Consider the following 17,232-nt stretch of genomic DNA (forward strand, 5'->3'; position numbering starts at 1 on the left):
TGATATTATCCTGGCTCTCAATATTAAGATGATATTCACACTGGATTTTTTTTTCTTCATCAATATTTACTCAACAAATATTCCTGAGTATCTACTAAATGCCAAGAACTCTTAGCCTTGCAAACAGAAAAGTGGACAAAACTTGCTCATGGTAACCATGGAGTTCCCAATTTAACACAGGAGAAAATGTAGTCTAGTAAAAGAGCAGGCACTGAGAGACTTGTGCTCTAGTCTTAGTTATTTGTAAAGAATTAGTTTTAAATATTTGGGCAAGTCAAACGATGGACATGACCTAAATGATCTCTAGTCTACTGTTCTGAATTAACATTTTCTTATTTGTAAAACAGAAAGTAATTATATTGCTCTGATAATTGCTTACATTTAGAGGATCTAATAAGTTATAATATTAACACATAGTATAAACTTTAAAGAATTATACAAATATGTAATAACTTCATTTTACCCTTTTAAATTTATCATTCTATGGCAATGGCATGAAACCTGGAATGATGAGATAAACTGTGAGTAGTATGAATAAAATTTTATCAAAGTACATTTTAAAATTTATACCTGACTCCAGTGGAGCATATTTTGAACAGATGTTCCTGCTGGGTTATGTGACATATAGACATCCATACGGCTCTGAGAGGTTAAAAATTATTTTTATCCTTAGTCCAAGAACAGAAAACAATCTTTGATATTTAGTAAACTAAATAATTTCAAGGAAATTTAATTTCTAATAAATAACATTAATAAAAAAATCATATTTAAATTAAGTACATAAATGTACTTTATTAAATGTATAATTTTTACATTAATGGGGAAGCTATTACTGGTTTTCTAAGTTATGTGGTCCATTACTCTATACTGAAAACAATCAGAAGTGATGTAACACACACATATACACTCACTCAAACACACACACTTTTTGAAAGCACTAAAGAACTAAGAAGATAGAAAGAAATTAACAGGACAAATGGAAGAAAAAACCCCAAAGAACTGCAAGAGAAAAGCGAAGTACTGGAGCCACTTTTTTCTTAAGTTTATTTGCCAATCTCAGAAGATTTGAAATTTCATTTTAAGAACTTAGCTAGCTAAGGAAAGCAAAAAATCAGTCCAGGGCTTGCCAAGGGCAGTTAAGAAATTTAAAAAGAAACTCTTTCCATGATAAACTGGAGTCTCAAAGTTCTACACAACTCAAAGTGAAGTTGAATCAGAAATATAGCAGTGCTCATGTCAATCTGTAATCTAGGTTTGCATTGCCTGCATACTCTCTGAGAACCTCAGTAAACAAGACATACAATGTCAATGTAATAATGTCGATGTAATCCCCACCCAAATCTCAGCACATTATTTTAAGGGTATTGACAAACTGCTTTCAAAGCTTGTATGGAGAGGCAAAAGACCCCAAACAGCCAACACAATGTTGAAGGGGAAGAACAAAATTGGAGGACTGATTTGACACAAACTAAAGACTTACTATAAAGCTACAGCAATCAAGACAGTGTGGTATTAGTGAAAGAATAGACAAATGGATCAATAGACCAGAATAGAAAGCCCAGAAATGGACCTCTATAAATATAGTCAACTGATCTTCGACAAAGGAGCAATGGCAGTGAAACAGAAAAATGATAGTCTCTTCAACAAATAATATTGAAAAAACTGGACATCCACATGCAGAAATAATAATAATAATCTAGACACAGACCTTATAACTTTCACAAAAATTATCTCAAAATGGATTACAGGCCTAAATGTGAAATACAAAACTATAAAATTTCTAAAAAATAGCATTGGAAAAAACCTAAATGACCATGGGTGTGGCAATGAATTTTTAGATACAACACCAAAGGCACAACCCATGAAAGAAATAATTGATAAGCTGGACTTCATTAAAATTAATAATTGAAAATAAAAAATAAAACATATAAATTAAAAACATTAAATTAAAAACTGCTACTCTGTAAAACAGAGTAGTATCAAGAGACTTAGCAGATAGGCCTCACACTGGGAGAAAATATTTGCAGAAGACACATCTGATAAAGGATTGTTATCCAAAATATACAAGAAATTTTCAAACTCCATAATAAGAAAACAAACAATCAGATTTAAAAATGAGCCAAAGACATTAACAGGCACCTCACCTAAGAAGATATAAAGATGGCAAATAAGCATATGAAAAGGTGTCCCACATCATATGTCAACAGGGAAATGCAATGTAAAACAATGATGAGATACCACTGCATACTTGCTGAAATGACAAAAATCCAATTCATCTGTTGATGGACACTTGGTTGCTTCCATATCTTAGCAATTGTAAATAATGCTGCTATGAACATTGGGGTGCAAATATCTTTTCAAATTAGAGTTTTCATTTTCTTTGCATATGTACCCAGGAGTGGAATTTCTGGGTCAAATGGTAGTTCTGTTTTTAGTTTTTTGAGAAACCTCCATATTCTTTTCCACAGTGGCTGTGCCAATTTACCATCCCACAACAATGCATGAGGTTTCCCTTTTCTCCACATCCTCGCCAACATGTGTTATTTGTGTTCTTTTTGTTAATAGTCATTCTGCAGGTGTGAGGTGATAACTCATTGTGGTTTTGATTTGCATTTTCCTGATGATTAGCAATGTTGAGCATCTTTTCACGTGCCCATTGGCCATCTGCATTTCCTTTTTGGAAAAATGTCTATTCAGTTCTTCTGCCCATTTTTTAATTGAGTTTTTTTTTTTTTAATGTTGAGTTATATAAGCTTATATATGTTGGAAATTAACTCATCAGCCATATCATTTCTACAAATTCAATGCACTCCTTATCAAAATACCAATGACATTTTTCACAGAACTAGAACAAATAATTTTAAAATTTGTACAGAAACACAAAAGACCCCAAATAGTCAAAATAATCCTGAGAAAGAACAGAGCTAGAAGGATCACACTTCCTCACTTCAGACAATACTACAAAGGTACAGTAATCAAAACAGTATGGTACTAGCACAAAAACAGAAACATAGATCAATGGAACAGAATAGAGCACAGCAATAAACCCATGCACTTACAGTCAACAAACAAGTAACAAAGTAGGCAAGAATATACAATGGAGAAAAGACAATATCTTCAGTAAGTTGTGCTGAGAAAACTAGACAACTACATGTAAAAGAATGAAATTAGAACATTCTCTAACACCATACACAAAAATAAACTCAAAATAGATTAAAGACCTAAATGTAAGATGAAATACCATAAAACTCCTAGAGGAAAGCATAGACAGAACACTCTTTGACATAAATCATAGCAATATTTTTTTAGATCTGGCTTCTAAAACAAAGGAAATAAAAGCAAAAATAAACAAATGGGACCTAATTAAACTTAAAGCTTTTTGTGCAGCAAAGGAAATCATAGACAAAATGAAAAGCAACCTACTGAATGGGAGAAAATATTTTCAATAATTACTTTAAATATCAATGGACTATATGCTTGGGTCAAAAGACACAGACTGGCTGATTGGACAAAATCCACCTGTTTTGTTGGTATATAGGAAAGTAACTGATTTTTATATATTAACCTTGTATCCTGCAACCTTGCCATAATTGCCTACTAGCTCCAGGAATATTTTATTTTTTATTCTTCGAGATATTCTACATAGATGATCATGTCATCTGAGAACAAAGACAATTTTATATCTTCCTTCCTAATCTGTATTCTTTTTTATTTCCATATCTTGCCTTGTTACATTAGCAAGGACTATCTTTACGATATTGAAAAGGAGTGGTGAGAGGGAACATCCTGACCTTGTACCTGTTCTTATTGGTAAAGCTTCAAGTTTCTCACCATTAATTATGATGTTAACTGTAGTTTTATTGTAGATATTCTTTATCAAGTTCAGGAAGTTTCTCTCTATTCCTAGTTTACTGAGTTTTTATCATGAATGTGTGTTGGGTTTTGTTAAATGCTTCTTCTACCTGTATGGATAAAATCACGTGATTTTTCTTTTTAAGCTTGTTGATGTGACAGATTACATTAATTTACTTTTGAATGTTCACCCAGCCTTGCATAACTGGGATTTCCCCCAGCCTTGCATAACTGGGATTTCCCCTGTATATTTTTCAAAATAAAGTTTCTAGTTGTTTTTGCTCAGAGGACAGTTTTAGACTCTGTTAAGCACTCATGCCCAGAAGTAAAATTCTCATAATGTATTTGTAATCGTTATGTCACCTCTTTTAAGGTTTTTGCCATCTGGCTACCTGGGGGCTTAAGAGAAAATATCTTTTTTTTTTCCCTTTGCAATTCACAGTACTTGGAACTGGTAAAAGTAAAGTTCTGACAGAATAGTTTAAAATGACCTTTATAAAATTTTTTAACAGAAACATTCTACAATTTAAACTCCTAGGTATTCATAGGATCTTAATTCTTCCTTGGGCTTGAAATAAGCTTCAAATATAATGTTTATCCTGAATGGCATATTCCAGATGTTCCTTCCATTAGAGGTCACCACTATTTATCCTAATGTGAGTCAGAAGCATACTCAACCCAAAACACTTAGCCCTACTCATCTTTCTGAATGAAGTTTACCTGTTTTCATAAATGTCTATGAGTAATCTTAGATATTTACCAGAGTCTCTACTTCAACTTTATCAGAGGTAGTAAGGAGGAATTCATTCTCTAAGGGGACTCAAATCATAACCACATACTAATGATAACTGTACTCCGATATCTCAGGCTCATTTCTCCTTATAAGGGTTAGAATGAATTTTTGTAAACCATCACAGAAGAATTACAAGAAGCAGACAAAGTCAAAATTTTGGGTTGTTTGATGGTACGTTTTCCAAGTTATACTGGTGAGAGTTTTTGCTACCTGTTCCTTCTTGCATGATAGCTTCCTTTCAGTTTTCTTACTTGATTTTCTATGCCTGAGTGACATTGGCCTGATTCTATGTACTGCCTGTTTGCAAATTGCAAGATTCTCTTTCAGTTTTTCATACTGCAGGAAAGAAATTCCAAGTCAGACCCTATCTTCCCCAAAGATCTTGATAGGCTCGAGAAGACTGAACTGAATTGAACTGTACTAATACTCTTACCGTTCCCATACATATGGTGTGTGAAATTTTTCCACTTCAGACTATCCCCAATTCTAGAGAAGTTAGTACACAACCATATTACAACCTATAACACTGTCAACTTTTGTTCCAGAATGGAGACCCACAAATTTAAAGGCTAAGAAACCAGAATAGAAGCTTTCCTAATAGTTCATAAAAAAAAGAGTTCACAAAGACACTATAATCACAGAAAATACAGCAACAGCCAAATACACTACCCCAAACATAGAATAAATGAATATGGTAAAATTATATTTATGATTCTTCCAGTCATTCCATGGTACCTTTATGACACTAGATGGACAGAAGAATATGAAAAGTCTATTTTTTTTTAACCTTTTATGGCAGAAAGTACACTGCTCATATCTTTACAGGAAAAGGGGAGAGGACTGGGTTCATTTCTTCTGCTATAAAGTATTTCTTTCAAATTTATGTAATTGTCTATGTTATACAGATAAAGCCCTCTGAGACTGGGGTAAGATCTTCTTGAGGTTGAATAAAATCAACATATCCTTGTGGTGTGAAAAAGCATTTGGGAATTAAGAGAACACCTCTTCTTCTTTGAATGAATAAATTAGTTCTCATTGAGAACTTTCTTAAAAGGTCCAGGTGTAAGAACCAACCAACTAGTCCAAATGCCTCAATTGCTTCTGCCAAATCTTAATGTGCTGAAAAAAATCTTAGAATGAATGCCTACATCTTTAAGAGTATCTGTACACAATCAATACAAATGGCCTTGGCAATGGTAATTGGAGCACCAAAACAGTTTTACACTCCAGAAATCTGATGAATGCCAGAAGCATGTAAGATAACTGGCAGGTACCAATTCTAATTATGGAAGGATCAACAAGTAAGGAAAGGAGTGTTAGGAACCAGGATATAAGAGGAGGAGTTACAGAAAACAAGTGAATAAAAGACTACTCAAATACATGAAACCTCAGGAAACTAACAAACAATAGCAAAGACTAATAAAGATACTTATCACTGTAGTGGCTCTCTATTCCTTACAGAGATCAAGACAAATATGAAAGCCAAATAATCCCAGCAGGCTAATACAAGTTAGTTTCACAATGTTGGTATAGTCACAAAATCAGAAAGGCTAAGAATCTACCTATAAATATAAATGGATAAACCATAAAATGATACACAAGGCATAAAATAAGCACTATTAAGAGCTGCTTTCTAAAAATTGACAAAAAAATCTCAAATGCAACTTGTTCTCACCATATTTAAGTTCTTCTGGTCATATCCAGATATCATAAATAAGATATCACGACAAATTTTACCAAAAATCTTTAGTGGACACAGCTGAGAGCCAACAAATCTTTTAAATGAGGTATTAGGTAGGAAGTCTTTGTTGCCAGAAAAAGCCTGTAAAATAAATTCACTTTATTCATATTTGGAAAACTAAAATAATTAATCCAAAACTGATGTGGTATGTCCACTATATTTACAACCAAATGCATTATCTCACAGTTTAAAATATTTAAATTGAGGGACAAAACTTGGGAGCAGGATGTAGACATCGTTCGATTAATGGATTTTCTATCACAATGGGATGTCCAAAGGTATCATGAGTAAAATTCTATCCTTCTGTAGAAATGAGGCAAGAATCCAGTGCAGATGAAACCAAAAACTTCAATTCGTACACGTGCCTGTGCAAAACACAGCCAAGAGCTTTCATTGTTGAAAGCGCAGAATTATTATCATTTTGGGTTATCAACCACAAAAAGGAAAGGGATAACATACCTTGATCACCGACTTCCAATTGTATGCCATTTTAATTAAAGGGCTTTTTGAGTATTTAATGGAAAAAACTGGCGCTAAGGCAAAAAAGATTTTGATTCTTTCAGCTATCTTCGGTATTGTGGAAAATGTTACGAAGGCTGAAAGAAAATAAAATATAAATGAACTATTCTTAAGCAATTACGAGCATGTAAGAAATGACATCATGGTGAATAAGAGTAAGCCCTGAACAATTAATTTACATATTCATTTCTTAATTCATTTATCAAACATTTACTCATCACCCAATTTGAGACAAGCATATTGATCACAACATAATGCTGATTATTAGGATCAAAAACAAATGCGTAGATCATAAATGAGGATAATTCAGCAATAAATCCGTCTTATAACACTACAGTATAAAAATCAGAAACAATATTATACATTTGTATAACTGGCAATGGTGAAAATGAGGTAAGCGAATTTTTCAGTTAGATGAATCTTACATTTTAGGTCAGAAATTCAGTAAATGTTGAATTGTTTTCATACTTACTTTTTTTTAATTTAATTTAATTTTATTTTTTTTACATTTTTTATTGATTTATAATCATTTTACAATGTGTCAAATTCCAGTGTTCAGCACAATTTTTCAGTCATTCATGGACATATACACACTCATTGTGACATATTTTTCTCTGTGAGTTATCAAAACATTTTGTGTATATTTCCCTGTGCTATACAGTGTAATCTTGTTTATCTATTCTACAATTTTGAAATCCCAGGCTATCCCTTCCCACCCTCCACCCCCCGGTAACCACAAGTCTGTATTCTCTGTCTGTGAGTCTATTTCTGTCCTGTATTTACACTTTGTTTTTGTTTGTTTGTTTTTGTTTTTGTTTTTTAGATTCCACATATGAGCGATCTCATATGGTATTTTTCTTTCTCTTTCTGGCTTACTTCACTTAGAATGACATTCTCCAGGAGCATCCATGTTGCTGCAAATGGCATTATGTTGTCAGTTTTTATGGCTGAGTAGTATTCCATTGTATAAATATACCACCTCTTCTTTATCCAGTCACCTGTTGATGAACATTTAGGCTGTTTCCATGTTTTGGCTATTGTAAATAGTGCTGCTATGAACATTGGGGTGCAGGTGTCATCCTGAAGTAGATTTCCTTCTGGATACAAGCCCAGGAGTGGGATTCCTGGGTCATATGGTAAGTCTATTCCTAGTCTTTTGAGGAATCTCCACACTGTTTTCCATAGTGGCTGCACCAAACTGCATTCCCACCAGCAGTGTAGGAGGGTTCCCCTTTCTCCACAGCCTCTCCAGCATTTGTCATTTGTGGATTTTTGAATGACGGCCATTCTGACTAGTGTGAGGTGATACCTCATTGTAGTTTTGATTTGCATTTCTCTGATAAATAGTGATATTGAGCATTTTTTCATGTGCTTTTTGATCATTTGTATGTCTTCCTTGGAGAATTGCTTGTTTAGGTCTTCTGCCCATTTTTGGATTGGGTTGTTTATTTTTTTCTTATTGAGTCGTATGAGCTGCTTATATATTCTGGAGATCAAGCCTTTGTCGGTTTCACTTGCAAAAATTTTCTCCCATTCCGTAGGTTTTCTTCTTGTTTTACTTCTGGTTTCCTTTGCTGTGCAGAAGCTTGTAAGTTTCATTAGGTCCCATTTGTTTATTCTTGCTTTTATTTTTTCTTCTAGGAGAAAATTTTCGAGATGTATGTCAGATAATGTTTTGCCTATGTTTTCCTCTAGGAGGTTTATTGTATCTTGTCTTATGTTTAAGTCTTTGATCCATTTTGAGTTGATTTTTGTATATGGTGTAAGGGAATGTTCTAGCTTCATTGTTTTACATGCTGCTGTCCAGTTTTCCCAACACCATTTGCTGAAGAGACTGTCTTTATTCCATTGTATATTCTTGCCTCCTTTGTCGAAGATGAGTTGACCAAAAGTTTGTGGTTCATTTCTGGGCTCTCTATTCTGTTCCATTGGTCTATATGTCTGTTTTGGTACCAATACCATGCTGTCTTGATGACTGTAGCTCTATAGTATTGTCTGAAGTCTGGGAGAGTTATTCCTCCAGCCTCTTTCTTTCTCTTCAGTAATGCTTTGGCAATTCTAGGTCTTTGATGGTTCCATATAAATTTTATTATGATTTGTTCTAGTTCTGTGAAATATGTCCTGGGTAATTGGATAGGGATTGCATTAAATCTGTAGATTTCCTTGGGCAGTGTGACCATTTTAACAATATTGATTCTTCCAATCCAAGAGCATGGAATATCTTTCCATTGTTTAAAGTCTTCTTTAAATTCCTTCATCAGTGGTTTATAGTTTTCTGTGTATAATTCTTTCACCTCCTTGGTTAGATTTATTCCCAGATATTTTATTACTTTGGGTGTTATTTTAAAGGGGATTGTTTCCTTACTTTCTTCTTCTGTTGATTTATCATTAGTGTAAAGAAATGCAACTGATTTTTGAACGTTAATTTTGTAACCTGCTACTTTGCTGAATTCTTCAATCAGCTCTAGTAGCTTTTGTGTGGACCTTTTAGGGTTTTCAATATATAGTAACATGTCATCAGCATATAATGACACTTTTACCTCTTCTTTTCCAATTTGGATCCCTTTTATTTCTTTCTCTTGCCTGACTGCTGTGGCTAGGACTTCCAGGACTATGTTGAATAGGAGTGGTGATAGTGGGCATCCTTGTCTTGTCCCAGATTTTAGTGGGAAGCTTTTGAGTTTTTCACCGTTGAGTACTATGCTGGCTGTAGGTTTGTCATATATAGCTTTTATTATGTTGAGATATGTTCCCTCTATACCCACTTTGGCGAGAGTTTTTATCATAAATGGGTGTTGAATTTTATCAAATGCTTTTTCTGCATCGATTGAGATGATCATGTGGTTTTTGTCCTTTCTCTTGTTGATGTGATGTATTACATTGATTGATTTGCATATGTTGAACCAGCCTTGTGTCCCTGGGATGAACCCCACTTGGTCATGATGTATAATCTTTTTTACGTGTTGTTGGATCCTATTTGCTAAAATTTTGGTGAGGATTTTGGCTTCTATGTTCATCAGTGATATTGGCCTATAATTCTCTTTTTTTGTAGTGTCTTTGCCTGGTTTTGGTATCAGGGTGATGGTGGCTTCATAGAATGAGTTTGGGAGTATTCCCTCCTTTTCAATTGTCTGGAAGAGTTTGAGAAGGACTGGTATGAGTTCTTCTTTGTATGTTTGGTAGAATTCCCCGGAGAAGCCGTCCGGTCCTGGACTTTTATTTGTAGGGAGGTTTTTAATTGCTATTTCTATTTCCTTTCTAGTGATCGGATTGTTCAAGTGTTCAGATTCTTCTTGATTTAGTTTTGGTGGACAGTATGTTTCCAGAAACTTGTCCATCTCCTCTAGGTTATCCAGTTTGGTTCCATATAGTTTTTCATAATATTCTCCTTTGATATTCTGTATTTCTATTTTGTTTGTTGTAATTTCTCCATTTTCCTTTCTTATTTTGCTAATTTGTGCTCTCTCTTTTTTCTTCTTTGTGAGTTTGGCCAGAGGTTTGTCAATTTTATTTACTTTTTCAAAAAACCGGCTTTTGGTTTGGTTGATTTTTTCTATGGTCTTGTTAATCTCTATTGTATTTAATTCCCCTCTGATCTTTATTATTTCCTTCCTTCTGCTGCTTTTTGGGGCTTTTTGTTCTTCTTTTTCTAATTCATTCAGGTGGTGGGTTAAATTGTTTATTTGAGATTGTTCTTCTTTTTTGAGGAAGGCCTGTATCGCTGTAAACTTCCCTCTTAGCACTGCCTTTGCTGTGTCCCATAGGTTTTGAGTGGTTGTGCTTTCATTCTCATTTGTCTCAAGGTATTTTTTAATTTCAGCTTTGATTTCCTCATTGATCCATTGTTTTTTCAATAACATATTGTTTAATCTCCATGCTTTCCTTTTTTTCTCCTTTGTTTCTCTGTTGTTGATTTCCAGTTTCATGGCATTGTGGTCAGTAAAGATGCTTGAGATAATTTCTATCTTCTTAAAATTGTTGAGGTTTCTTTTGTGCCCAAGTACATGATCGATCCTGGAAAATGTTCCATGTGCACTTGAAAAGAATGTATATCCTATTTTTTGGGGGTGTAATGCTCTGAAAATATCCACCAAATCTAGTTTTTCTATTGTAGTATTTAATTTCTCTGTTGCCTTGTTTATTTTCTGTCTGGAAGATCTGTCTAGTGATGTTAATGCAGTGTTAAAATCTCCAACTATGATTGTATTCCCATCAATATCCCCCTTTATCTCTGTTAGTAATTCTTGTATGTACTTAGGTGCTCCTATATTGGGTGCATATATATTAACGAGTGTAATATCCTCATCTTGTATCACTCCTTTAATCATTATAAAATGTCCTTCTTTATCTTTCTTTATGGCCTTTGTTTTAAAGTCTATTTTGTCTGAAATGAGTACTGCAACACCTGCTTTTTTGGCTTTTCCATTTGCATGGAATATCCTTTTCCATCCTTTCACTCTCAATCTATATGTGTCCTTCTCCCTAAAGTGGGTCTCTTGTATGCAGCATATTGAAGGTTCTTGCTTTATTATCCAGTCTGCCACTCTGTGTCTTTTGACTGGAGCATTTAGTCCATTAACATTTACAGTAATTAATGATAGATGTGTGTTTATTGCCATTTTGAACTTATCTTTGCAGTTGAATTGGTATATCCTCTTTGTTCCTTTCTTCTTCCTTTTGTGGTTTGGTAATTTTCCTTTGTATTTTCATGGATTTTATTTAATTTTTGTGACTCCTTTGTAAATTTTTGGCTTGTGGTTACCCTTTTTTGTAAATCTATTAACCCATTACTATAACTGTTTTTATTAAACTGATAGTAACATGATCTCAAACCCATCCTACTGTTAAAAAAATTTAAAAAAGAAAGAAAAAGATATTCTATATTTCCCTGCCTCCCTCTCCCACTCTCAGTGATTTGTATGTCTTCTTTTATAATTTCATGTTTACTTTATTCGTAATTCATGAGTTATCACCTTTCCAGTTGTGAGTTTCTCATTTCTGTAGCATCCTGCTGCTTTTCTATTTAGAATAGCCCTTTCAATATTTCTTTTAGCATGGGTTTAGTGTTGCTAAACTCCTGCAGCTTTTTTTTGTCTGTGAAACTCTTTATTTCTCCTTCTATCCTCAAGGATAGCCTTGCTGGATAAAGGATCCTAGGCTGCATCTTTTTTTCATTCAGGGCTTTGAATATATCTTGCCACTCCCTTCTGGCCTGTAGTGTTTGTGTAGAGAAATCAGCTGAGAGCCTTATGGGAGTTCCCTTGTAACTTACTCTTTGCTTTTCTCTTGCTGCCTTTAGAATCCTTTCTTTATCCTTGACTCTGGCCATCTTGATTATGATACGTCTTGGTGTGGGTCTATTTGGGTTCTTCCTGTTTGGGACCCTCTGAGCTTCCTGTACTTGGATATCTGATTCCTTCTTTAAGTTTGGGAAGTTTTCAGTCATGATTTCTTCAAAAACCTTTTCAATCCCCTTTGATCTTTCTTCTCCTTCTGGGACCCCTATTATGCGAAGATTGGGATGCTTTATGTTATCCCATAGGTCCCTTATGCTATTTTCATTATTTTTTATTTGCTTATCTTGTAGTTCTTCTGAATGGGTGCTTTCTATTGCCCTGTCTTCTAGATCACTAATTCGTTCCTCTGCATTATCTAGTCGGCTTTGCACAGCTATTAGATCATTCCTCATCTCTGTCAATGAGTTTACCCATTCTACTTGGCTCTTCTTTATAGCTTCAATTTCATTTTTGACATGTTTTATATCTCTAAACACTATCTCTTTTAATTCCTTCAGCAATTTGATCACTCCTTTTTTGAAATCTTGATCTAGTAGGCTATCGATGTCTATTTCGTTGATCTTTCTTTCAGGGGATTTCTCTTCTTCTTTTAATTGGGAAAGGTTTTTCTGCTTCTTCATCTTGCTCATACCTCTCTGGCACTGTGGTTTATGAAGTATCAGTTGTTTATTTTGGTCCTTAAGGATTTTATCTATCTAATACCTATTTAGGAATAGAACTTAGGAAAAAAAGAAAAAAAAATAAGAGAGAGAGAAAGAATTTTAAAAGAAGGGAGAAAGAGGGTTTGAAAACAGTGTATAATGAATAATAGAAGAGCGAGTTGAAGCAGAGTATTAATCGGGTTGAGATGTCCTTTTAAAATCTTTACCAAAAAAAGGGGGGGGGGAGATGAATAGATGTATTTGAAACCTGTGTCTAATCAATAACAGGACATCAAAACCCAAGAGAAATAGAAATGAATTAAGAAGTAAAAATTAAGAGAGTAATAGAAAATAGAACAGGTAAAAACAGATTTAAAAAAAAAGGGGGGGGGTGGGTTTGTCGGTGTTCTCCTGGAGTCTGTGTGCTTTTAATGCGAAGTCTTTCTTCGTCCTGTTTTGGAAGCTCAGCTTGCTGTTTTCAGAGGCTCTCTGTTGGCGCCCTCTTCTGTGCTGCTCCCAGCACCTGTCGGCAAGCAGATCGCGCCTCCTCCTAACACTGGGTCAGGCGCAGCTCTCCTCTGCTGTGGGCGGGCCGGTCGCTGCCTCTCCGGATGCCTCAGTCAGATGTTGCAGACTGGCCAGGTAGGAGGGCGGGTCGTGCCCCCTCCCAGCACCTCGGTCAGGGGCTGTGTTCCTGCCCGAAAGGTGGGGGGCTGCTCTCACTCTACCTGAGCCGCCGGTAGCTCCGCCGCTCTGTGCAGCTGCGTGCTCCGCCCTGGTCAGCGCTCCGCAGGTGGGCTCGGGGAAGACCGAGGGACAGCCCTGTCCCTGCTCCGAGCCAAAACCCAGCTCCTTGTTTGTCTTTGTGGAGCAAGTTCTCTGAGGGACCAGGATGGAAGGATCCTATCTGCCCCGGGCTGCAGGCCCGTCTCAGTCTGGCCTTTGAGGCTGCTAAGCCCTTCGGTGTGGTTGCAGGTTTCGCCCCCGCCCCCGCCTGAGTGCTCAGCGCGGAGGACATGGCGGCTGCGCCTGAGCCCCGCCTCTCTTCCCCCGAAAACTTTCCGCGGGATTTCAGAGATGGGGGTGTGCACCCTTCCCCCGAGAGCACATCAACCTTGCTGTTTTATGGAGCGCCCAGGTTATTCTGCCCTGTGCTCCCACAGCCACGGCGTGCAGCCCCTTGCGTTCCCCCGGGGCTGCCTCCGTGCAGCCGCCCCCGTCCTCCGCCCGGCTTGTGCAGCCTGGCCCTGCCCGCCCGCTGCCGGCCCGCGTCTCAGGCTGGGTGTCGGGGGAACGCTCTGTGCCCGTTTAACTTAGTTCTGTTAGTCAAGGGCTGCTCTGTACAAATCCGAGCCTCGGAGGCTCCCCCTCCGTCCCGCTGGCCTCTCAGTTGGAGAGGGGAGACCCAGCGAGCGAGCGCCAGTCCTCCTTTGCCGCTCCCTCCCCGCGGGACCCGTCCCGCGCTGCTTTGCCTTTTGTTCTTTCTTTTTTTTTTTTCCTTTTCTCCTACCAGATTTTTGGCGTCTTTATCTTTTGAAGAGGGCGATGTTCTGTCGGAGTTCCGCAGGTGCTCTGGTTGGCTGAGTGGGTCTGTAGTTGTGGGTCTTGGTGTATTTGTGGGAGAGGGTGACCTGTGAGCGTCCTTCTACTCCGCCATCTTCTCCTGGAAGTCCATACTTACTTTTAATAAGAATTTTCCTTATCTTCTTGTAAAGAGGATACTAAACACTACTTTACTGATAATTCAGAGTCATTATTATGACAAATAGTAGTTTTTTTCTTTTTAACATCCTATCAAACTATCTACCTGCACACCTTCTCTATTTTTACTGGTTCTTTTTTGTCCTGGGTTCTGAGAAATCAAAGAAGTAAAGAATTGTATATCATACTGTAAGTCAATTAGCTCTGGCATATCACCCATTTTTTTTCTTATTTAATTATTTTCTAGGACTCCTGGTTCCAGATAACTGAACAGCTGATGATAATTTGGACTAAAAGTCATAATAAACATCGGAGAAAAAGATCTATGAGAAATGGGATGAGACTGTTATTCAACACATTTTCTCTGGTATAAAGTAGACTATTCCTATAAGAAAATGATACTCTTCAGCCTAGAAAAGACTCATTTAATACTGGTTCCTATTATAAAATGGACTTTTCTACTTCCAAAATAGAAAGATTAAGAGTGAACAGGTTTACAATACCATTGAAGAGAATTATGTTAGGTCTCAGGGTTTTTTTTTTTTTTTTTCCTGAATGTGAAGTTGTTATGATGCATTAGAACAGAAGCATTACTACTGTGAGGTAATGAAAGTTCTTTTCCTGTCGTCTTTAAATAGAGAAAGGTTTTCTTCATATTTGTGCATTTCTTAAGTTTAATCTTCTCTAAATGCAAAAACATAAATATCCTTTTAAAGTTTTTCACTCGTAAAGCCCTATGCTTCATTTTTAAAATAAAAATAATTATGAAATTTCTATTTGTGGAATAAGTGACAGTAATGACCTCACTGTGAACTTAAGATGGATATCCAAATTTTACATAATTGGAAACAAACAAAACCTTGTTTTTACAGTCAATTCTTTGTGGCTAGAGAAAACTATGTAGAATTAAAGCAAGATGTAAGCTTCCAGGGCACTGCTATGCTATTTTTGTCTCACAGTGCTTTGTTTCACTTACAGGTCTGAAAGCTTATCTACATCCTTAAGAAGGAAAAAATTGTAAAGAGTAATTAAGTAATAGTAGAGGTGATCTTTCTAGCCATACCAATGGTAGTGCCTTGTGAATGGCCAACATAAAATATTTCCTCTTGTTGCGTTTGCTTCACAATGAAATCAATGGAGGCTGGAAGGTCATATTTAGCCATCTCATCAAAACTACAAGAGAAAAAGGAAAATAAGTTCAGACATAGAAAACAAACTTGTGGTTGCAGGGTCGGGGAAAGGGGAGGGAAGGGATAAATTGAGAGTTCAAGAACTGCAGATACTAACCACTATATATAAAATAGGTAAACTACAAGTTTATATTATATAGATAGGGAACTACATTTAATATCTTGTAGTGACCTATATTGAAAAAGAATATGAAAATGAATATATGTATGTATATGTATGACTGAACTATTATGCTGTACACCAGAAATTGATACAACATTGTAAACTGACTATACTTCAATTAAAAAAAAAGAAAAAGGAAAATAAAAATGCACTTTCTACTAATATTATATTAACATTTGAAGATAATGAATAGGTAAATATTAAAAGCATTTTTCAACTCACTTTGGGTATTATCAATAAGTTATGTAGTATAGTATGGCTACTGAATAGAGACTTGTGTGAGAAGACGAAGTCAAGGAAATAAAGTAGCCACAACCCAGTGTTATAAAGAGGGTGTTTGTATATTTTAAATACAGTGAAGCAGACTAAGCACATAGGTTACAGAGTGAAAGAACAGTTAAAGGAAGGGTGGGGCAGTCAATAAAGGTTACCACTGAAAAGTGAGAAACAAGCTCAAAATCAAACAAGCACTCTTTAATTTCCAAGGCAAAATTTATATAAATTTTGATGATCTACTGAAAGCCCTGAGTTGAGAAAAAGGACATATATCACTTTATTTCATTCAAAAAGAAAAAAAGTGTTTAATATACTTATAAAATGAAACATTACTTGACTTGTTTTGTACCTGAAAGCCCAGAATTCTTTGGAATTTGTTTCTAGGTACAAGTGTTTCCTGGACCAGGTAGTCCCTCTGCTGTTCCCCATCCACACATCATAACCGGCATCTGCCAGAAGGAAGCCTAGGCTACTGTTAGGAAGATTGGAAATCCAGCTGCTGGCAGATGTGAGCAAACCATGTTGCAAGTATACAACAAGCCTCTGAGCTGGAAAAAAATGCAGAAAATTTATTTTTAAATATTGTGGTGTCTACATGAGTACCTTACCTCAAATTCAATCTCCTAAGACATGATAGTTTGAAGATTTTTTAAACTGCATAAATAGGGCAAATTATAACATTTAATCCCATTGTATATGAGAATTGTTTAACACAGTTCACTAATGAATTTCTTTCAAATGACCAATAAGGCAATTCGGTCATGTTATACTTAAATATAGAAAATTTTAAGGATATAGAATATTCAAATATCTAACTAATCTGGGTACTCATATACATTTTAAATAATGTATTACATAAAATACATTTCCTATGATTTTCCCACTTTTTCATTTCATAAAATAATTTTACAATCACATTTTCACAGGTGTATTCAATATAGGTGTCATTTTTAGAACCACTATTTTAATCACCAGAGTTCCCAGAGCCCTAATTTATACTTTTAGGTTTTTGAGAAGCAACACCTTTTGAATAACATAGGATGTGCTCACTAGTAACTT

At 35.7% G+C, this 17,232-nt stretch overlaps 1 protein-coding gene across 4 annotated transcripts in view; it reads right to left on the minus strand.

Moving 5' to 3' along the window:
- LIPJ (lipase family member J) overlaps nt 1-17,232 on the minus strand; it is a 34,563-nt gene that overhangs the window by 5,617 nt on the left and 11,714 nt on the right. For 2 of the 4 annotated variants that reach the window (XR_012510218.1, XR_012510219.1), the window contains exon 6: nt 16,585-16,721. Coding sequence is in view for 2 of the 4 variants with exons in the window: in XM_074374000.1 (XP_074230101.1) it covers nt 8,687-11,524 (2,838 nt within the window). In the remaining 2 variants the exon portion in view is untranslated. Of the gene's footprint in view, nt 1-570; nt 643-6,320; nt 6,468-6,845; nt 6,983-8,547; nt 14,507-15,607; nt 15,718-16,522; nt 16,722-17,232 lie in introns of those variants that run through there. The other 2 variants (XM_010971252.3, XM_074374000.1) reach the window with 2 other exon arrangements.

Source organism: Camelus bactrianus, chromosome 11 (assembly GCF_048773025.1).
Source record: "Camelus bactrianus isolate YW-2024 breed Bactrian camel chromosome 11, ASM4877302v1, whole genome shotgun sequence".
Classification (NCBI taxonomy): domain Eukaryota; kingdom Metazoa; phylum Chordata; class Mammalia; order Artiodactyla; family Camelidae; genus Camelus; species Camelus bactrianus.